Source organism: Chelmon rostratus, chromosome 13, assembly GCF_017976325.1.
Source record: "Chelmon rostratus isolate fCheRos1 chromosome 13, fCheRos1.pri, whole genome shotgun sequence".
Classification (NCBI taxonomy): Eukaryota; Metazoa; Chordata; class Actinopteri; order Chaetodontiformes; family Chaetodontidae; genus Chelmon; species Chelmon rostratus.
The window spans coordinates 825,640-849,748 of record NC_055670.1 but is presented as its reverse complement, the minus strand read 5'-3'; the positions used below and the strand labels follow the sequence as shown (position 1 = coordinate 849,748).

At 39.9% G+C, this 24,109-nt stretch overlaps 2 protein-coding genes across 8 annotated transcripts in view; one reads left to right on the top strand and one right to left on the bottom strand.

Annotated features, from left to right (window-relative positions):
- Window positions 1-24,109, top strand: part of caska (calcium/calmodulin-dependent serine protein kinase a) — a 133,229-nt gene that overhangs the window by 56,153 nt on the left and 52,967 nt on the right. For all 7 annotated transcript variants that reach the window (XM_041951242.1, XM_041951240.1, XM_041951238.1 and 4 more), the window contains exons 3-5: window positions 74-179; window positions 2,238-2,315; window positions 2,465-2,537. In XM_041951242.1, the coding sequence (XP_041807176.1) occupies window positions 74-179; window positions 2,238-2,315; window positions 2,465-2,537 (257 nt within the window). The remainder of the gene's footprint in view (window positions 1-73; window positions 180-2,237; window positions 2,316-2,464; window positions 2,538-24,109) is intronic.
- Window positions 16,767-22,998, bottom strand: gpr34b (G protein-coupled receptor 34b). The gene is made up of 3 exons (XM_041951244.1): window positions 22,756-22,998; window positions 20,051-20,666; window positions 16,767-19,925 (listed from the first exon to the last, which is right to left on the bottom strand). Exons 2-3 carry the CDS (start codon window positions 20,662-20,664, stop codon window positions 19,412-19,414), a joined length of 1,128 nt encoding a protein of 375 aa, XP_041807178.1. The 5' UTR covers window positions 20,665-20,666; window positions 22,756-22,998; the 3' UTR covers window positions 16,767-19,411.

Sequence of the window (24,109 nt, the reverse complement as noted above, 5' to 3'; positions counted from 1 at the left end):
TATAATATTGAACTACATAGTCATTAATGCTCATCTCTCTTTCTCTCTTTTCCTTCCTGTGTTTGTATTTTAGATCTAAAGAGGGAGGCCAGCATCTGCCACATGCTGAAGCACCCCCACATTGTGGAGCTGCTGGAGACATACAGCTCAGATGGGATGCTTTACATGGTTTTCGAATTGTAAGTCTCTCCTTGGCAAAGATTCCATTCAACAGGATTGAACATAACAGGTCTGGAAGTCTGGAACATATAGACATCACCAGAAGCTAGGTTTCATCCCTGGTGATACTTTGCCAGGCCTCTACTGCAACTGTCTTCAGTTCCTGCTGGTTCTTGGGGCATTTTCCCTTCAGTTTTGTCTTTTTTTTTCAGCAAGTGAAATGCTCAATCGGATTCAGGTCTGATGATTGATTTGGCTATCCCACTTCTTTTCTTTTCTTTGCTTTAAAAAACTCTTTGGTTGCTTTCACAGCGTGCTTCAGGTCATTGTCCATCTGCACTGTGAAGCGCCATTGTGGTGGTGTTTAGAGCCAAAAAGATGAGAATTGTGTTGATGTCCTAATAATTATGGACCTGACTGTATGTGTGTACGTGTGTACGTGTGTACGTGTGTGTGTGTGTGTGTGTGTGTGTGTGTGTGTGTGTGTGTGTGTGTATATATACCAGTTTAACCTACCTCCAGCCTTTCTCAAAGCTGCAGCTTCCCTGAGATCCTCCCTGCCTTCATCTTTCCCCCTCTTCCAGAACTAATTCCTTTATCATTTAATTCTGTTCTGTTATCGCTGAATAGGCAAGTGCTCAGGTTTCGTTCGGTTCTATCAGTTCTGGCCTGATGCAGAGTAGAAAACTTTCAAGGAAATGCAAGCAAGCTCCATTTAAGGGATTTTCATGGTTTTGGTCCCCATCTGTTATCAAACTCCTGTTTCCTTAGATAATTGTGGACAGCTTCATATGTCTCCCTCCCGGCTGAGTGTCATGAGGTGATAGGAGCAGAGGAAATATGGATGCACTGCAGTAATGTGCGCAGCCATATCAGCCCTGCTTAATTTGTGCCGAGGCTTAGTAAAACTAAAGAGAAGGTTTCACTAATTTGGGTAAGAATGGGAGCAGAGCCATTATTATATTGTTATATTATAATAGACAGACTCGGCTATAGCTTAATGACTGAAACATAACTGTGTGTGTGTGCGTGCATGCATGCGTGCATGTGTACGTGCATGTGTGTGTGTGCACACGGGCGCAAGGGCCTAGTAGCCATTGCTTAAAAGTCTGTCCTCTGTTGAGACTGAACACAGTTTTAACTGGGCTGAGACTGGGCTGTCATTGTTGCTGGGGATTTGATGAATGCAAAGGCATTAAACAACAACTTGTCCTCCTGGAGACTCCTGAAGTTAATATTTTAGAATTGCATGACTTTGTGCAAATGTTCTTATCTCTCTGAAAGTCTTCCATATTCTTTTGAAAAGAACATGTTTACCCACAGTTTTAAAACTTAAAGTTGCTTTGACACATACACTAACAAAATGTATTGAAAGATTAGCTGATTTTGTTTGGTAATTTACAATCATTTTGATTCGTTAAAGTAGAGGAATCTGCAAATATATCGACTTTTTTTCTCTATTTTCTGTCCATTAAATTGAAAACAAATTTAAGACCCACTGGATCTGATCTAATTTAGTGTCAGATAACAAATGGACTTTGGTTTAGACAGCATTTATTCAGTGTGGAGTTTAAATCTAATGCATCAGATTTCTTTTTTTAAAGAATTACCTGTGACCAAATTAGCTCCCTCCAGTGGAGTATCTGTGGGATATGAGTGGAGTTAACTGTGGGCCTCTCCATATAGTACATAATTTACTGACCAAAAATAAGATTTCTTAATAATGTTCTTGGAAAGTGAAAATTGCCCTCTCAAGCTTATTTCAAAGTACCTACAAAAATATCAAATTTCCTTAACTTACTTACTTGGCCTAATATTAAATTGTTTTCATTATACCAGCTTCAGTATTGGCAGCTGTGGTGATACAGCTGTTTCTACCTCAACCCATAGAGACAAGACATAATTACAGCTTCTCTTCTGACCTGTGTCTCCCATTTCACCTTCACAACCAATCACAGAGAAGCACAGTGTTAAAGTTTTAATAAGTGTGATCTGTCTTACCCTGATTCCTGCCCTGAGGTTTAGGCTACACTGATCCTCTCTGTCTGTGCCCCTCATTCAATCTCTGTCTTTATCAGTATGGATGGAGCAGACCTGTGTTTTGAGATTGTGAAGAGGGCAGATGCTGGCTTTGTCTACAGCGAAGCAGTGGCCAGGTAAGGTTTTTGATTTTCTTCCTTAAGATGCTCTCTCATGCTGTTTTTATTTTTGTGCTCTGTATTAATACTGTATTTGCAACTATTACTTAAATGTAAAAAACACTTTATTGTGACACAACTGTAACTGTCCAATGTCTTTTTCTTAGTCACTACATGAGACAGATCCTTGAGGCACTACGCTATTGCCACGACAACAATGTCATCCACCGAGATGTCAAGGTATGTCTGACCCACTTTATTTCCTTCTTTTGTTCCAACCATACTTAATTGAAACTGCAAAGTGACTGTGGCTTCAAGAGGGACATAGAGTATATGCAGTTGAGACAGTTTTAACAAAAGGAATGACTTTGGACAGAGACAGAGAGCACCCATAGCCACTGACAGCCTGTTTCTTCCAATTATAAAAGCTGCTTCCTCACCATCGCATCCAGACCTTGCACATCAGTATTTGTGTCTGCTGCAGGTAAGTATTGTGTCATCAGGTTTTAACCAACTTTTATAATGAGTAAAGATAGCCTGGTTCCAGGAAACAAACCTCAATTAAGGCTTTGTATTCAAAGTACCATCTCTTGTCTCCTTCGTCACACTCTCCACCAGTGGCGGCTGGTGGTGAAATTTGGTGGGCGGGCTATCAAATGCATAATACTGATAAAATAGTTAGCATGGCTGCAAAAGCAACATCACCTATGATACACAGTTACATCAATTACAGGTACACTATACTTTGTTACTGCTCTACATCATCTCCCTCTCTCTCTCTCTCTCTCTCTTTCTCTCTCTCACACACACACACACACACACACACACACACACACACACACAGATACACACTACAAAATGTGTTCCAACTCTGTGGGCAGTCGGCGGACTGCCCACAGATATCCTGCTGCAGCTGTTTTATTCCAGCTGTTTGGCGACTTGCAGTGTCAAACACGCCTTCAGTACAACAGATAACCTCAGCTACAACAACGTGTCACAGTCCTTCAACACATGTCTACATGGGTCTACCTTTTTGAAAAGAAGCTCACATTGACGGCCTTTCTGGGATGCAAACAGGTTGATCACCATGTCATTGAAGTCTGGTGATTTTTAGATGTAGTTCCTCTCGATAGACAGCATGGCAAGTGCATTCAATCTGTCCTGGCCCATGGTACTTCAGAGAAACGATTTAATCCTCTTTAGCGTACTGAAACACCTCTCTGACTCTGCCGATGTCATCGGAGTTGTGATGGCTATTTGTGTTCATTTCAGAGAAAAAGTGCTCTGAAGTTTTTCTCCTTCAGCATCCTCAAAAGTGACAAAGCCGAATTTAACTCTGCGTTACTGTACATCACAATCAGCTCACCTCACAAAAGTCAGCGGCCTGCGGGCTGACTGAAGTTAGCACAAATGATCAGTAAATCACGGGGGCGTGACATGACACCTGTCAATCACTTACAAGCATGAAATGCATGAAAGCGGACTGCACGTGCTGAGGCTGTAAAAAATAAGCCCATTTACAGATATTCTATGTTTTTCTTTTGACTGATTGGTGCTGTTGCTACCTTTGGTTTCACCTAAATTCAAAACAACCTGTAGGAAGTTATTTAAGAAATAATTTTCTCATGTTTTGTGTGCTAACTTGGGAGGGCTGAGCCCTGTTAGCCCATTTATACCAGCCGTCCCTGCTCTCCACATTCACAAACAAGCATCCCAAAACACAATTCACTCAGTAGCCTCTGTGATGTGTTAAATGGATTTTATATGATATTCACAGATCTTCATTGCAGTACTTGCTTTTTTATGTACTTTATTGCCTTTTCCAAGAGACTCATAATGCATATTATAAGTTTTGCCTCTCTAGACTTAATTGACTCAGCTGCTGTGTGATACATAGCTAGATGTGGACAACAAAACAGAACAGTACCGATGTTTCTGTGAAATCCCCAATACATTCAGTGACACCTGAACAACACTATTGTAAGATTCAGACATCAATCTGATTCAGGCCTGAGTTAGGTTAATAGCCATATGTTGATGGACGTTTCAGTAGATTATTATAGATGTGATACTACACACAAGTAAAAGAAGGAAAATACACAAAGGTTGGTTTGTGATGTTGGAGCTGTGTGCGCATCTCAGACTAAAACCACTGAACTCAGGCTTTTGTGCTCTCTGCAATTTTTAATATGGACCAGTCTCTGCATTAAAAACATAGTGATTGTCTCAATGTGATGTAGCACCAGCATGTAGACTACTCTGACAAGATGAATCATATGTCTTGTTAACAGCAAAAAAGCTGCACAGATCACTGTACGCACTCCATCACACAGTTATTTCTTACTGTATGTCATTCATTTTCCACCCGTACTGCTCTCATTTTTCAAGCAGTTCTGTTTAGTTCAGTTGAATAATACGTCTTTTGGTGCTTTCATGGCAGAGAAAGAAGAAAAAAAGAAAGAAAAAAGAACAAGGTTGCAATTGGCTCCAGATTTGGCAGAAGCGTAGAATGAAAAGAGACAAAAAAGAGACAAAAGCATGCAACAAGAGACAACAAGAGTAACATGGGATGAAAATATTGCAAAAAGGCATTTGCTGTTAATGTCCTCAGTGAACACTGAGCATGCATCCTTGGTGTGGTGATGACCACTGATCAGGGTTTCTTCTCTTTCCTCCCTGTTGTATCCACTAGTGTAAATAATAATTATCTTATAAAGGGTGGTCGGCAGGACTCGGAGTAGGTATGTGATTGTGTGATGAGTCTGTAGTGAGAGAAAGAGTTGGTCACCTTGGTGATGCTTCCAGTTCTTTTGATGTCACCTTCTCCAGGGAAGAAAAGCTCATAATCATTCTGTAGAGTTTTTCGTTACCATTTGCCATGTTTCCTTTTGGCCCGGTCGTTCCATCAGACCTCTGTTGTACATCTCTATGTTGTGCTAAACCTGCTCTTTCCTGTGAGTGGATGACTCCTCCACTCTGTTTAATGCTAGCGATATGGTTTTGTTCTGAGGGGTTGAAAGGAGATCCTTGGGTCTGTAAACAAAACTTATCCACCATAACCTCCTTTGTGGCATGCCAGCAATGCTGAGCTGTTTCCCCTAGAGATGACATAAGATTAAAGAACAACTACTTTGGTAATTAATCTCTTTAGTCACTAGCCATGTTCCATCTATTGTCAAGCAAATTTTAAGCAACAAGGCTGTATTTAACAATCACACCAAATGCAATAGAAGCCTCACTCCAGATACTGATGAAATGTTATTTGTGTATGTGGATCCCAGTTCGCTGTTGTGACATAGCAGCTCTTCTTCCTTGGGTCGTTTTGAAATACAATGCAGAATAATAACAGACACACAAAATAGTACATGCACACATGCACACATGCAGTGCTTTAGCAACAAAGTTGTCCTTACTGAATATGGATCAGCTTGAGTGTGCTGCATCTTTTCATGCATGATAGTCATAGAATTCATTTAAATCCCGATGTTCATAATTCACTATGATGTTTGAAGTATGTATGAAGTATTTATCTTCCTCCTCACTTCACCACAGACCTACACTAGTGACAGCAGCACTTGTGTGTTTATGTGTCTATTTCTGTACATCTGTGTTTACCTTTGGCAGTGTCATTGCTACAGACAGTGTGCATGCTAATGCACCACAAAATAATAGAATTAGTTTATCTGGACTGGTTTGAGCACTGAAAGCCAGCATCAGTGCACAGTCGGAAGGTGAACCTTCTTTTCTAAGCCTGTTTTCACACCCAGTGTTTGTGCTATAACATACATTTTGAAGTTGAAGTGATGCTGAATATTTGATCTGCAAGGCATAAATCCTGACATTGTGTTGAGCAATCCAAGGAATCCATAAACACAGCAAAACTTTTGATACAAACATAAAAGAATATAGAGTCACGCTGTATATAGGTATACTAAGGTGAATGAATCTCCTGTCAGATGCTCTGAACAGAAGAAGCAGCAGACATTACTTCTGTGAACTTAATGCTTACGCTTCCCAGGACATAACATAATATCTCTGCAGGAAGACAGAAACTTTTGTACAAACATCAGTATTCATATCATCTAGTGGCATTTCCACTTGACATGTTAGAGATAGACTCTTTTTATACTGCGGTTAAACTTGTGCATGTGCCTATAAATGTTGCAGTGTCAAAATTTAAGCTGTTGTTGTTCTGATCATATCTCTACAATAAAGATAAACGTAGCTTCTCTGTTGACAAATTCCCAGTTGTTTAAAAGTGTACACTGCAGGTCAAACGTTTGGACACACCTTCTCAATCAATGTTTTTTCTTTATTTTTATTACTTTCTAAATTGTAGATTCATACTGAAGACATCAAAACTATAAAGGAACCCATATGGAATGATGTATGTTTTATATTTTAGATTCTTCAAAGTAGCCACATTTTGCTTTGATGACAGCTTTGCACACTCTGGCATTCCCTCAATCACCAATGATTATGAACAAGCTGTAGCACTATCAAGCTCATCAGTTTCAGAGACCTTGGTAAAAGTTATCTGAGAGCACAAATCTCTTTGGATGCCAAGTTTTGGATGGTTCTCCTTTCCTTTTTACAGTCTAAAATTGTACAATTTTAGATACACTCATTATTGTGAAAATGTTGAAAAACAATGTGTCATCTTTAACTTCACGCCTTTTGGAAATCAGGTCATTTTTCACTTGCTTCTTATTGGGTTTAAGTATTGCAGTTGACTGGGCCATTCCAGCACTTTTATTTTCTTCCTCCGGAAACAGTTGGCAGTCTCCTTTGCAGTATGTTTTGGATCGTTGTCCTGCTACAAGCCCGAGCATAAGGTACTGAACCCAATTCTCAACATAACAAACCCACGTCTCATCCTCATAGTCCTGGTAGATGGCAACAGATTCTTCTCAAGAATATCCCGGTACATGGCTCCATCCCCTCAATAATTTGAATCTGAATGTTCGCCTTCAATTTATTGTTGCCGATTTCTGTCTCCTCTGACCATCCTGCATTCTCCATATAATCTACAGGCTTCTCCAAATGTTGTGTAGCAAATTTCAAACTAGCTTCAGCGTGCCTTTTCTTCAGTAATTCAGCAATCTTCAGGGGTGATCAAAAATATTGCTTAAAATGTGGATTTTTCATCTTCAACTTTATTACTTTTGGAGATCAATCCATCTTCTATATACTTAACTATTCACAGTAACAGATATTTTGACCAGGGGTGCCAAAACTTTAGTATGCTTCTGTTTATGGCAATAACCTAGTCAAATGTGTTTGACTCGGTTTTACCCGAAATCTCTTACTGGGGATGTCACTTTCATGTCAAATTAGACAGAAACAAAATAAAACCTCCCCTCACCTACATGCACCCAGTACGAGTCACAAAGATAATTAGATGAATTTGTCTGTGTGCTCACATTTCAGTCCCTCCTCTTGTCTTTGTCCAGCGCAGCTGCAGAGCAAATGTCACATTGTACATATGAATAGGTACAAGTGAGACAGATGGAGAGACAACTCATTTCCCCAGTGAACACTTCAATGTCAGCTGTTTTTACATGGTGAAATGGCCATGGTCCACTTGCACCTCTTTGTGATCCACTCAGAGGACTTTTAGCAGCATTGAGCACTGTGATTCTTTAATGACATCCATTGGGCTTTGAGGTGTTAGCCATGAAATTCTGACATTGAGGTTTCACAGTCACACACGCACACACACACACACACACACACACACAGCATGCCACACAGTCATTCACAAAGGTCTGCATACATTTATATACATTCTGTTGGTTTTAACCTTGTCATAGTTGTCCATGTTTAATGCCACAATTATACCTTTGTGTTTGTGTACCTTTGTGTCAGACACAGCTTCATGGGTTGGACAGTCATCTCTGTTCATATTGTGGTTTTGTCATTGTCCAAGATTCCCACTGCCCGATAGTCCTTTGTTACATGTGTTATGCGATTTCTGTGCTTTGCATATGCTGTCCTGAGATGCGTCACTAATAATTGTACGGTATATACACTGCACATATGCAATTGGAAAAAATGTGTTCAACGACAGGCAGACTGACAACATCCAGACCATAGTTAGTCAGATGCCACAGATGCATTCATCAACAATCTGTTGCACCATCTGATCATGGCTTTGAGTGTGAAGTCAGCACTGACTGTTACATTGCAATAATTCACTTCAGTTCAGTTGTATTTACAGAGCGCCAAATTACAACAGAAGTTGTCTGAGGACACTTTCCATATAGAGCAGGTACAGACCAAGTCTTTATCTACAGAGACCCAACAGTTCCCTCATGAGCAAGCATTTGGTGATAGTGGCGAGGAAAAACTTCCTTTCCTTTCTGCCTGGTAGGACAGGAATACATTCAGATGGAGAGAGAGAAGAAGAACAGAGGAGTCACTAACAGTCTAATCCTTCAGCAGCATAACTAGGGGCTGGTCCAAGGCAAGCCTGAGCCAGCCCTAAGTGTAAGCTTTATCAAAAAGGAAAGTTTTAAGCCTCCTCTTAAATGTAAAGGGGATGTCTGCCTCCCAGACCAAGACTGGAAGATGGTTCCACAAGAGAGGAGCTTCATAACTAAAGGCTCTGGCTCCCATTCTGGTTTTAGAGACTTTAGGAACCATCACTAAGCCTGCATTCTGGGATCGCAATGTTCTACTGGGGTAATAGGTTACTATGAGCTCTTTAAGATAGAATGGTGCCTGACCATTTAAGGCTTTGTATGTAAGGAGAAGGATTTTTAATTCTATTCAAAATTTCATGGAAAAAGCCACTAATAATTAGTGAAATTAAATTGTTGTTATTAGACCTTAATATTTATAGACCTACAAGAGCATGCCAGTTTAATATCACCTCATTTCTGATAAAGTAATGGATTGCTCCTGTGGCACTGTCATGTTTTTACTTGTCTTGATGTCTTTGCTAAGGTGAGGATGGCATTAAAGATACAGATAGATGAAAATGTGGAGTATATGTAGAGAGCACATTAGTCTAGTTTTAGCTGCTCGGCACTGGCGTCCTTTTTAGTCTAATGAATAAATAAACTGTACACCTTCTAAATTCATTCTTTCTTTAACTGAACTAAGACTAGCTGTATTGATTTGTTAACAGAAACAAAGTAAAACTGACCAAAAGTGTCTGTTCTTCCACTCTTCCAACAATCACCAACTCTGATTGGTCAAAAGAAGCCCTTCATTCAGTGATGTTGTGGAAATATTCTGGCTCTACATGCTGTTTTTCCCTGCTGCCTCTCTCCGCCATTGCTGGCCTTTTTGTGCTGCTGGGCTCACTGAACAGTCTTTTGCTGTACAGTGGCTCTCACTCGGAGGCAGACTATTAAATTAATTGCCCAGAAAAACCATCTGACGATGGACTCAGCCAGTCGCCTATAGCCGATATATTTGTCTAGGTGCACAACCCTACTTCAGCAAGCCACAGTAAAACTTAGACTTGGTGTAACTAATGAAACTAAGAAACAAGAGGTCCTCTTGTGTAACATTAATGTTGAGTAGGGCTTCTTTTCCATTATGCACACACACACACACACACACACACACACACATTTGCATATTTTCATATGCATTTAGTTTTGTGTATGAGGTATACATCAGAAAAAACATCATTATTATTATTGAAAGACTGATGACTTTTAAAAGTGCTCTTTGCTGTTTGTTGGTTGGCACATGACTAACAGCCTCACACCTCCAGAGAGTGCTGGTAGCGATGATCTTTCATGTCTGAGCCTTTTGCGTGAGCAAACAGAGGCTATAATGAGTCAGTGTGTGTGCCTCTGACAACAACAGACAACCATTGGAACAAACGCTGTCTCTAGGGAGACTCCTGCCTTTTTCACATGAACAGATGAATGCAGGCATACATACGTTCTCACATGTGCACACAAAAAATACACAGAGCTTTAAGTAATACTCTGTGATGCGGGCTATTGTCATTTGTAATGAAGCTGAACAACTGGGAGAATTATGTGGATAGCAGTTGCAATCTTTCAGTAAGGAATTTGATTTAGCAAATAACTGAAAAATGCCTTCAATTAAGCGACCACAGGTTACTTGGGTGACTTCATCATCATTTCTACAGTTTTACAGTCAGAGACACTCACTAAAATGTATCTGATCAATTTTCACTTTCTAACCAGCTGTCATAATTGAGTGGAGAGAAGCTCTGAATTGATAAAAACATAAAGGCTATCTCAAATATCTGTCACCCAGCAAGGTGGGGTTGAATGCAGCCTGAGAGAGAGCTTTGCCGACATTAGTGACACTAGTGAAAATACTGTGACCTCCTCTGCAATGTGTTTGGGGAAAATTCTTTAAGATTTGATTTTCAGGTGACAAAATAACCCTCTCCTAAAATATGCCAAAATTGAATGTCAATCAAAGATAAGGCAGTAAGGGACACTGTTAAATAAAAATGTGGGTAAAGATGCAAATAGACAAGTAGACATTGTTTGATTCTCTTGGCTGTCTGCTTTAGCCTGAAAAGCCTGCAGGAGCCACACTTCATAGAACGCTGTCTTCTTGTCTCACACAAGTTCTTCACAACACCAGAACACACTCAGCAATCGCTCATCAATAATTTCTGCAGAATTACTGAACAAGGTTTATGCCACATAAAAATCAAATATTCATAACCTGCTGTTGCACATGATAGGTGCTCAACAAACGTTCTCTCCATGTATACTTGTGACATGACATGGGTTTTTATTCCCTTAGATGATATAACATTGCAAAAGATTTTTTTCATTATGATAGAAAAGTCTTGGGCTAGAATCAGCCTGAGTGCATCTTACCTACCAGCACATTAGGAATTTTAAACATCAGGGGTCATATTCATAGAGCTCCCTAGTTCAAAAACGTGCTCTTTGTGATGAAATTGTAAGCAATTTCCACTAGGTTAATGAAACACTATGGATTAGACAGGGCAGGGATAGGGTTTGAGACCCCCATTAATAGGCCTGTCAAATAGATGACTTACTGAAATTAGCATCATGGTGAATAAATGTAAACACATAAATATAACAACCATCATCTTTTGAACAGGTTACTGTGCAAGTAGGCCAGTGTTTTCAGACATTTGATAGGGTATTATGAAGTATAGCTTACAGTTTATGCAACAGAGATTCAACTGGTGATTATGTAAAATAGAATTCATAATTGTACCATGTCTTAATAGAGACTGAAATTTAAGATTCATCACACATGGTTGTCATCTAGAGTGCATTTTTATTCAGTCATTTTTGACACTTTTTAAGAGTTCAAGGTCAACCACACCTCCTCACTGCAGTAAAAGTTTGTCCCTTCCTTGCTCACTCGTAACTTCGACGCCTTGCTATAAATCTTAAGGCTAACTTAGTTCTCTGAGAGGATGCTCAGACTGTTTGTGAGTATGACCCTAGTCTTCTTTCAAATTAAAAAAATGCCAGCTACAAAACACTTTCATGACTTATCTCCATCTCCAGAAGCAAAAGGCAGTTCTTCAGCTAGAGGAAGAAGAGAAGGAAACTTCTCGTTCTGTGTTCTATGTAGTCACACAAGCTGTTATAAATCAGTAAAGAGTAATATGTACTCACATTAATGTGAAATTTAGTCATCCGTATTGTGCTGGTTGAGGGCCACCCAAGTGAGGATGATGAAGCTTGTGTAGATGTTCATATGGAGCACTGGGGTGATACCATGCAGGATGAGCTGATACAGGACACTGTGACAAGGGGCGTGACAGATTGGAGATACTCAAGTGGAACAGATAAACGTAGGTCGTGGAGATGGTGGAGATGTGCCACAGGAACACCCACAAAGGCAGCATGTTGCACAGCAAAAGTTGTGAGGAAGAGGAGTATTCAGACAGAAGAGGGGAAGAGGAGTGTGGCAGTGGGCAGTGGTCAGGCAGAGGGAGAGAACAGTAGAGGAGGAGGTGGATTTAGTGGAAAAGTATGGTGTAAACTCAATTTGAGCCGTAACAACACAAAATGAATGGATAAGTGAGAGAGGACAGAAAAACAGATCTGCTGTGCTGTACAACTCCACAGAGCAACACAGATGTAAGTTAAGATGTGTTAGTCTGCACATAAATACAAAAATAAGAAAGTAGAATACCCTCAACGCATTGCAGAATGTTGGCATTTAGATTTTTTCTTCAAATTTTCATTTTCCTTATCATTTTTGTACTTTTATCGTAAATAAAAAGCAAGGTTAGTACAGTGGGTTGTCACTAATCATAGTCTGGCCCTTGCTCCTCCAATACTTAGTACTCTTACAAACCAAACCCCAAATAGCTCTCCATATATGTTTGAACAAAAAAAGTCACTTTTGGTTTTGTTTGAACCCCTATTGCCCATCTAAGTCCATTTTTAAGATAAGGTGAAACACCATAAATGTAATTATTTTAGAATATTACATACAATTTAGCATGGCAAATGACAGTCAAATTGTGTTAGATGATGTTTATCATATTTTGTGTTATATATACAACTAACAGAGGCACTAGTTCATTCAAAGGTATCAACAGAAGCAAGACTCCCTCAAATTAAATACAGTGCCGCGAAAAAGTATTTGCCCCCTTCCCGATTTCTGTGTTTTTTGCATATTTATAACACACAAAGGTTTCAGATCATCAAACCAATTTTTTTTGTTTCAAATATTTTTATTGTGAAGAGTAGCATCATGGTACATGGCAGCCAGAAAAGCATTTTCTCTTCTTTTTTTTTTTTTTTTATCACATACAGTGTGAACAACAGTGAGGAGGGCTATTCATCATTTGTTTTTGTTGTTTTTTTTTAAAAAAAGGAAATGGTTCTCACATTATAATATGAACATAGAACATAAACAGAAAGAAGTTGAAGAGAAGAAAAGAGAGGAAAACAAAACAAAAAACACAAAAAAAAAAACCCTGACCCACCCGTCCTCCCACTCAGACCCTCAGCCCCTCCCTGGAGTGTTACCTAATATCAAACCAATTTTAATATCACACAGAGACAACGCAAGGATATATGAAATGCAGTTTCTAAATGATGATTCAATTTATTAAGGCAAAAAAAAAATCCAAACCTGTCTGGCCCCGTGTGAAAAAGTAATTGCCCCCTGAACCTAATAGCGAGTTGTGCCACCTTTGGCAGCAATAACTGAAATCAAGCGTTTGCGAATTAATTTTTCCGTCAATCACAGCAAGTTGTCCTGGTCCCGAGGCAGCAAAGCAGCCCCAGACCATCACACTGCCACCACCATGCTTTACTGTTGGCATCATGTTCTTTTTATCAAATGCTGTGCCATTTTTACGCCAGCTGTAACAGGCTGCACACCTTCCAAAAAGTTCAGTTTTTGACTCATCAGTCCACAGAATGTTTCTCCAAAAGTCTTGAGGATCATCAAGATGCTTTTTGGCAAATGTGAGATGAGCCTTTGTGTTCTTTTGTGCCAGCAGTGGTTTTCGCCCGGGAACTCTCCCATGGATGCCATTTTGGCCAGTGTCTTTCTTATAGTGGAGTCGTGAACACTGACCTTAACTGCAGGCCAGAGAGGCCTGCAGTTCTTCGGATGTTTTTCTAGGTTCTTTTTTGACCTCCTGGATGAGTTGCACTCTTGGAGTAATCTTAGTTGGTCGACCGCTCCTGGGAAGGTTTGCCACTGTTCCCAGTTTTCCCCAAGAAGCCGAGGCCATCTGACCCAGCTGACTACAGACCAGTCGCCCTCACATCCCATGTGATGAAAGTCCTGGAGAGACTGGTCCTGGCCCAGCTGAGTCCACAGGTGAAGACATTCCTGGACCCTCTGCAGTTTGCCTATCAGCCCCATTTAGGAGTCGATGACGCTGTCATTTACCTGCTGCAATGAGCTCATATGCATCTTGATGGTGGAGGAGGCACTGTAAGGATCACATTCTTTGATTTCTCCAGTGCTTTCAACACCATTCAACCTCTGCTATTGGGTGAGAAGCTGCGGGGGATGGGTGTCAACGACGCAGTGATCTCCTGGATTACTGACTACTTGACAGGCCGGCCACAGTTTGTCCGTCTGGGCAGCGGGCCGTCTGATGTGGTGGTCAGTGATACAGGAGCTCCACAGGGGACTGTGCTTTCTCCCTTCCTCTTCACCTTATACACCACTGACTTTAAGTACAACTCTGAGTCATGTCACCTGCAGAAGTTCTCTGATGACTCAGCTGTTGTCGGGTGTATAAGAGAGGGAGAGGAGGGGGAGTACAGGACACTGATAGACAACTTTGTCGAGTGGTCCGAACAGAACCACCTGAGACTGAACATCAGCAAGACCAGAGAGATGGTGATCGACTTCAGGAGGAAGAAGACGCCTTCACAGCCACTACGGATCAAAGGGGAGGTGGTGGAGGACTACAAATACCTTGGAGTGGTGATCGACAACAGACTGGACTGGAAATCCAACACAGAGACTGTGTACAAGAAGGGGATGAGCAGACTCTACTTCCTGAGGAAACTGAGATCCTTCAACGTGTGCAGCAAAATGTTGGAGATCTTCTACCAGTCTGTGGTTGCCATCTTCTTTGCTGTTGTTTGTTGGGGCAGGAGCATCAGAGCCAGCGACACCAACAGACTTGATAAGATCATCAAGAAGGCTGGCTCTGTACTCGGACTCAGACTTGAGTCTTTTGAGACTGTGGTGGAGAGGAGGACGCTGAATAAACTGCTATCCATCATGGACAATGATCAGCACCCTCTCCATCACACAGTGGACAGACAGCGGAGCACCTTCTCCCACAGGCTGCTACAGCTCCGCTGTCGAAGGGACAAATACAGGAAATCTTTCCTGCCACATGCCATCACACTGTACAATAACAGCTGAAAATAATAATAATAATACAATACTTCTTACCACTACTGTTTGCTTTTGATATTTTATTAATATGTATATAATTTTTTACTGCTTGCTATTTCGATATTTTATTATATATAGTTTGTTCTTACAGTCACGGTACACTTTATTTTCACTGCCATTTGCTTTTGATATTCTTATTTTGATACTCATTTGCATTTGATATTCTTTTTGTGCAATACTTTTTACTACTGTTTACTATTTGGCTATTTTATTATTTTGTTATGTATATAATCTTTTTACTGCTCGCTATTTTTATATTTATATATTTATTATTATGTATAGTTTGTTCTTTATAGTCTTATTTTCACTTATTTCACTGTGTGTAATGCTGCTGCTGCACTGCAATTTCCCAGCTTGGGATAAATAAAGTCTATCTATCTATCTATCTATCTATCTATCTATCTATCTATCCATCTTCCTTCCTTCCTTCCTTCCTTCCTTCCTTCCTTCCTTCATTCATTCATTCATTCATTCATTCGTGGATAATGGCTCAGTGGTTCGCTGGAGCCCCGGGGCCTTGGAAATGGCTTTGTAACCTTTTCCAGACTAACCTTTTTTTCTCATTTCTTCTTGAATGTCTTTCGATCGTGGCATGATGCGTTTGTTCTTGAGATTTTGTAGCCTACTTCACTTTGTCTAACAGATTCTATTTAAGTGATTTCTTGATTCAACAAAGGTGGTGGCAATCAGGTTTGGGTGTGGCCTGTGAAATTGAACTCAGCTTTCCCAAAACTGTGGTTAGTCACAGTTATTTTGTGATTTAAGGGTTGGGGGCAATTGCTTTTTCACATGGGGTCAGATAGGTTTGTATTTTTCCCCACTTGGTAAACAAAATCATCATTTAGAAACTGCATTTTATATATCCTTGGCTTGTCTCTGTGTGATATTAAAATTGGTTTGATGATCTGAAACCTTTGCGAGTGATAAATATGCAAAAAACACAGAAATCAGGAAGGGGGCAAATACTTTTTCACGGCACTATATTCACAGATGAATGTAAAAACTGCGGTTAACGGCACGATTCATACAAAGCTTTTGTGTAACTTCCTGTTTCTTATTAAGCAAGAGGTTTGTGCAACAACATTACAGAACTGGTCTCTTTCATTTGTGGAAGTCGTGTTGTTCTCATATGAAAAACCTTGCATGTTGACAGCTGTGCACTATATCACTTAATTATTATGTGAGCAGTTTAGACACATTTGCCGCCCTCCTTTTCAAGGTTTGATTTTTTTTTTGCAAATATAGTAAGTCTCCATCTTTCCCTTTCTGCACTCTTGTCCATTTCAGCTTCTCTTTGCTCTACAACCACAGTCCTCTGTCTCCCCCCTAGTCTTATCCTCGTAGAATATCTAGTAATCTAGTTAATTTCATTTTTCTTAACACTGTGTTTATTCTGCCTTGGCGTGGTATTGCAGTTCTAGCTGACAAGCAAAGAGAGTTGGGTGTCAGTTTAAATTTGACTTTTCTGTCGTCATACTGAGAGGAATAAGGAACGTACAGTTCAATTCAGTTTTTCAGTTAAATTTAATTTATATACCCAAACCACAACCAAGGTTGTCTCAGGACACTTTCCATATGGAGCAGGTACAGACCAAACTCTTTATCTACAGTGACCCAACAATTCCCTCATGAGCGAGCACTTGGAGACAGTGGCGAGGAAAAACTTCCTTTTAGTAGGCAGAAACCTCGAGCAGAACCAGGCTGTTGGTGGGGGCCATCTGCTTCAACTGGTTGGGTGGGTGATAGAGAGAGAGAGAGAGAGATAGAGAGAGGTTCGGGGTTTGACAGAAATCACAGTCAATATTTTTTGAAAATAGAACGACTTAAATTCTCATCTGTAAAAAAAAACATGATTTAACACGCTGGTTTATGCCTTAAAAATAAGTAAATCACATCAAAATACAGAATACAGTCTCAACACTTTTCTTAGTAGGATAACATGTTTTTTACATATCAAAAGCTCTGTCCCCAAAGAGTGGCTTTTTGTTAGTAATGCCCCCATGCTTTCCGCTCAGTAAAAGCTCTTCTGGGTTCTCTGTAACCTTCTGATCAACATGATAATTTATCATGACTTTGATATTGTCTGCAAATTTGTGTGAATATCTCACATTGTATTTGCTTGGTGAAAAGTTGCCTGTAGCATCACACGTTGATCTGCTGCTTTATTTCAGTTAACAGGCTAAGATGGTGAACATGGTCAACATTATTGCAGCTAAACCTAATCGACATGTTAGCTTTGTCAATGTGAGCATGTTGCCATGCTGCTTTTGTTTTTTAGCTCAATGCACCATATGGTTGTGAAGCAGGGCTTTACTCATGTAAAGCTCTTTTTGCACATAGCGATGGTGCTACAGAGCCAAAAAGTTTTGTAGCATGAGCCACACATGTGTCTGGAAAGGACATTAATGTTGCATACAGGGCACCATCTAAACTTTTACAAGAAATGTTTTCAGACATATTCTTTATTTGATTGTTGTGGTAACTTGCAGGGACAGAGCACCTCAGGTTATTCAAAACCATTCATGGATTAAGCTTCAAGTGAGCAGCACAAATCTCAGTAAATTTCTTTCATCAAACGTGCAGTGTCATATATATTCATGTTAATCATATAGTATGAATCTGGAGAGAGTTGTTAATCTCTTCTGAATGTTTTACAAAAGCATGGGAAGTGGTGAACAATTCAAGTCACTGGCCACAGCTAGTGTCTGTGAGCAGACATTAAGTTCACAGATGTGAAATTGTTATCAATCTTTAAATGTTAAATATGTGTTTTATATTTATATATAAATTTTTATAATAGCATGACTGTCCTTAAGTTAACTTAGATAAAGATGAAATTTTTTGTTAAAGTTATATATAAGCAAGATGTTAAAAATAAAAACATGCAGCCTAAGTCATTTATTTTTATCTGTACAAAACTGTAAGATTATTTTATCATGATATGTAAGTGTTACTCTGCAACTCTGCACTACCATGCTTATATACTGGATATATATTTTCTGTACATATGTGAGACTTAAATTGTAAATTGGCAAAATTTTAACTAATAATTAACAACTGTTTGTTGTAATTATGTAATTTCATGTCTGGCATTTGTAATTTGTAGACATACTGTGTTGTCCTGAAAGGTTGCACACCCATATGAGAAAAACAGAACAGATCTTGTGTTTGCTTTCATGTGTGGTTGAATGTATGGCGAGGAATATACATATACCATAACCTTACTTTTTCTGCAACTTTGTCTTGTATACAGTAGCTACTAAAGCATGATGCCATACTTAAAAATACAATTAGAGTGTCAGGTGCAGCTGTCAATGTGACTATGGCCTCCATCCAATCCTGCTAATGTTACCACCTGTACCATACACAACAGGTTGCTGTTTACCACCTGCTCCAATCCCACCATGTAATCTCAGCACGTAGTTTACGAGAGGGTTTTTGCTTGAAGTTTAGCGAATTAATATCATAAGTAGCACGATCTGATATTGGTGTTTTGGTGTTGTTCCCACAACATCATAATTATGTTGCTCCAGGACCATCATTGCGACTGACGAATCACGCTGGTTTGATGTGAAAACTTCGCAACTCGGAGGAAAAAGTCCAGAAAAATATGCACATGGGGGAACTTTCAAACACATGCTCCCTAACCTAACCCCTAACCCTAATCCAACTTTGTGAAAGCCTGTTTTAACCCAAACCATGATTTTTACCTAAACCTAAACAAGTAGTTTTATTGCCTAAACCTAACCATGCTGTGATAGAAGAATGAAAAAAGATTAAGAAAAAAAGTGTAAAAATAACAAGTTAGCAATATAACAACAAGCTTGAACAATAAGTTCCACACAGGACACAAACCCCCAGTCTGACCTGCTCCTCATGTGGACAACACCAACATGGCAATATCAGATAAACCTTCTTAGTATTGTTTATTCGCTCAGACAGAATAATCAAACTGATACATAAGATGCATAATTCAGGATACTTCCATAAAAAATAGTTCCTGCATCCCCTTCGTTTGTGTGGTTGTGATGGTAAAAAAGGCAAGACGTGGTGGCAAGTTGGAAAATTTCAGGTATAGTCTATTCAGAGGACAGCGTCAAATAGAATAGTTTGTATTGAGGAGAGTGGTCGTGAACCTCACTGTCCTTGCACTACGTGTTGATGCAGCCCAGCCCTGGGGTGGATTCAGTAACAGTGTTCTCCTTCAGATTGCTGGTTAAACTGGTGCTCGCCTATATTCTGGCAGTCCTCCCATTCTTACTGTCCAGCTCACCAGTGGAGCTGCTCCCACTGACTCCAGCAACATCTCGCACACAAAACATGTTGCTCACCAAGCGTAGCACCTGCTTCCTCACTGAAGAGGATAACAGGAAGTACATAGCAGGATCCAGGCAACTGTTGAGGGCCGAAAACAGCAAAGCCACCTCATTGGCTTTGTCAGCCACACTCTGCCAGAAACATGAAGTGTCTGTGATCTGGGTTTTTATGTAGAACACTCTGACCATGTGATAGGGCACAAAACAGACGGTGAAGAGAAAGAGAATGAAGAAGGACTTCCTGGCAGTTTGAGCGTAGTGCGGTGCATTGGCCAGGCCTGGTTTCTCATGTGATGTTCTTAGAAGCTTGAGGGCAATCTTTCCATAAGACACCACTAGTGAGATGAATACAAGCCAGAAGACAACCACCACAAAGATGTTGATGTAAGCTTTCCACTTTGCATTATGGAGCAGCCTGTAGTGAAAGCACCTGGAGACAACAAACACATCACACACATCAGGTCAAGCTGCTTATATCACACATGCTATGATTTTTGACCAGAACAGTAAGAGTCAGTAGATATATAACAAAGTTTGATTGTAGGCGTCACCAACCTGTTCATCTGCGAATGATTCTTTGACATCAGGAGCACCAAAGTCAAAGCAAAGGCCACAATCCAGATGACTGCACAAAGGGCAGTGCTCCACCTAGTGGACTGCAGTCTGTGCTGCACTCCTCGATGGCCACGATGGATCTTTTGGTAGCGATCCACGCTGATCAGTCCCAGTAGCGTGACACTAATATACATGTTCATGTAGAAGAGGTTGCCCACTACTTTACATAAGGTGGGACCTAGGTTCCAGACATTACCTTGGATGTGATAAAGTATCCTAAATGGCAGACATACCACCAACAGCAGATCTGCAAAAGCTACATTTATGAGAAACACCCGCACAGAGTTCTTCTTAGAGTGAATACAGAAGAAAACCCACAGGGCCACCAGGTTCCCGACCAGACCCAGGATGAAGATTACAGAGTAGAACACCGCCAATAGGCTTTGCAGTGCTCCATGATCCACACAGATTTGTAGGGGGTCAGGGGTTGTTGTTGAGTTCATCTCGCTGATCTTTGTGGTGATTAGAAAAACAGACCTATGTGGAATCTGGAAGGTGGTTGTGGCAGGCGTGGTGGAAATGTTTTTTGTCATGGTGATTTTTGCAATCCTCATCCCTGCAAAAGGGAAGGAAAGAAAAGGTAAAAAAATTTGAATGTGTTTGCTTCACATGGGGAATTTTGTTTTTTACTCAATAGCGCAGGTGAAGCTGTCCAGATTGATCGGGTGCAGATCCTTATCAGTAGATAGTCAGTAAAAAAAATATGATTGTTATATTGCAGGTACTGCCAGTGTTAAGCCCAGTACCCGTCAAGCAACACAGGGAATGATTTTTTTCCTGTCTATAGCTAACATTAACGTTAAGCCTAGCATAAACTAGTAAAGATGAAAGAAGCAGCAAAATATTGTTTCTTTCATCATTAGATTTCGTGATGGTTTCTTCATTTTCAGAGAAACATCACAAGGCAGCCTGTTAAACTTGGCCAGCTTGTGCTTCGTCTTTATCAGATGTATCAGATTAGCTTCACCTCTTTCTGTGCTGCAAATGTTTTATAGGTGGCCTCATTTGCTGGGCTCAAATAAAATCATACAGAACACAAACGCTTGTGTTCATTTGCCTGTATTACTTAGTGCCAAGCTAATTACATCCATGATATCGCTGATAGTTAGCTAGATAAATTTGCCCTATAAGATACTTAGTTTGGCTGACTGCTGCATAATATTATGTCAGTTACAGTTGACAAATGTATGTTAACTTGCCACTGAAGGAACAGGGCCTACGTAGCATGCAATAGATGCGCTCTGGTACTTCAACAAATAGCACTACACCTCTGATCAAGATTTAGTTTCTGTGGTTCTTTACTTCACATTGTACAGTCACACAGAAGCTATAGTCTAGATTGTGCTGCCACCTGGTGGAGATCCAAGTACACTACAAAACAGTCTAACTGACCTATACTGCTCGACCAAACGATTGGTATCAGCCAGTATGGCTCACAGACATGATCAGCAGTCCATATCAGTGGCAAAAAATGTGATCGGGGTATCCCGAGAATGAATTAGCCCTAAATTAGCCTTTATCCTGGCCTCAAAAATCACAAATGATCACCACCTGATCACTGTAACAACAGAAATTGGAAATTCCAAGAAAGAACCGCACTGATTTTATATTATAATTCTTTATTTAAAGAATTATAATATAAAATAAAAGCTAAATTTAGCTTTATTTAGCTTTTCTCATAAGGGACATGCATTTATTACTATTTTTTTCTGAATGAAGCCCAGTGGGATGCCTCTTTAGTATGTCTAGCAAGGGACCAAGCTTTGTTTCTTGACAAAAATAAGGTTGATAGTTCAGTGGAGAACCATGGACCAGAACTTTTTTCACTCAAACATTTGAAAAGGTGTCTGGTTATTTACAACAGAGTGGAATGTTTTAATAAAAAATACATTGAAACTGAGAGAAACCTCCCTTAATATTATTGTTGTTATTGTATTGATATTGATATTGATATTGATATATATTGTATTGATTTAACAATGGTCACTCCACTGCCCCTTCCAATCCTGTCTGAGATTAGAATTATTTATGGCCTCCTCAGTATCATTAATGCTCTTCTTAAGCCATGCTTCAGAAAGAGCCAGAATATCAGGATGTACATGAGAGACTAATAACATCAAGTGATCAAGTTTCTGATGCTTGAGTAGACTTGTACTGTTCAGTCCTAAGTGCTTTCTGCTCTTAAACATATATGGATTATGTAGACAATATGGAGTAGACTTAAGTAGACATTTAGTTTGAGAGACATTTAGTTTGGAGCTGGGAGAGGCAGCAGAAACAGATCCAAGTATGTTAGGGGGATAGGAGACAACAGCAGTTACATAAACTGTCTTCAGATGTAGGTAAGACATAGACAAGATTATTAAAATGAATGCTCCTGCCATAATGGGGCATATAACTGTACAGGTTACAGAAACTCATGATTTCTAGTAATTCTTTTTTTAGTGTTGCAACACACCCAAGCAGTTGAACAATAGCTGCATGCTCAATGAGTTCACTACAAGGAGTTCACATCAAAGGTCAGTAATTGAAAGTAGAAAATTAAGATTGCTTTGCTCACAGCACACAGCACTTCCATCGCAGTCACTGTAACAAACTAAAAGATGCTGCTAATATTTCAAAGTGGAATGTGTCAAAGTACTCACCACGTCATTGAAATCCATTAAAAAACATTAGCTCTTGTTTCTTCTTGCGCACATACTCTGTGCTGAAGAATAATAAATCCTTTTCTTTTCCTCTGAGCTTTTCCTCTGAGCCACTCCAGTATATTCTCTCAATTTTAATCTGTGAAAAAGACTTTGCTAAAATTGCTATTTAGGAAAGACTCAGAAAGTTCAAGATCGTTTCCTTCCTGTCAGTGCGTACTCGACTTTCTGCTGTGCGCTGTGTAGAGTCTGCTTCTTTCTTTTGTTTCCTCTCTGTAAGAAGCATGCCCTCCCCAGCTGTGTTGTCCAAAGTAGACAGAGAAATGCTGAAGTGGAGAATGTGGTAATGTTGTAGAGAGAAAACTTCAAGCTGTGGTCAACCCACCCATTCCTCGCAACCACTATGCAGAACTCTGACTTAGAGAGAACGAGAAGGCAGGTCTTAGTGCAGACCTTCTGATTACATACATGAGGGCGAGCCTCACAGAACATGCACCACTTGTATATACACAAAATACTTTCCATTTTGGGCTTCCATTATAATACAGACGTATCTGCTGAGAGTGGCCAACTGAAAGAAAAATGCTCCCAAAATACGATTGTATGCCCTCATAATATTTAAAGCAATCCCTTCAGAGTAGTGCAAGGCCATGGTTTAGATTGCCACCCAAGAGACATTAGCTGCTGTCAACTTCTCAAAGAGGTCAAGGGAATCATACCTACTGTTGAATGTTAATCATGCCATCACATAATGAAACCTTGGGTCAGAGCAGAGGGACTATTAACAGTCTGTGTGTGTGTGTGTGTGTGTGTGTGTGTGTGTGTGTGTGTGTGTGTGTGTGTGTGTGTGATGCACAAAATCAGATTTACATATGGAGTAAATTAACCAGTCTAAAAAATGCATCTTCTAAGTGAAGGTTTCAAAATTGTGTTTTAATACACTGTGTCCGGCCTACTCATACTCCTCCACCACTTTACATGTCTTTAAAGAGGTAGGATGACCGTGTGTTGATAACAACAACTTGCAATATAACATGTTAAAATTTGAATGACAAGGTTTTTATGAAAACCGGCCCTCTCCATCTGCAGAGGCAGTGTGATTGTGTGATACGTTAGCAACCAGTACAAACAGAAAAGCCACGGTTGACTTACTTGATCCTGTGCAGAATAATTTCAGTCCCTCCTTCAGGAATAATACACACTGCAACTTTTAAATCTTTCCCCCTCACAAGCATGTCAAACTAAATTTCATTTGCAAGTTGATTATTTTCTCCTCGGGCAATTGCTGTGTTTCTGATATTTTTTTGTCAAGTGGGAAACATCTAGGAAACAAAATACTAGAAATTGTATAAAA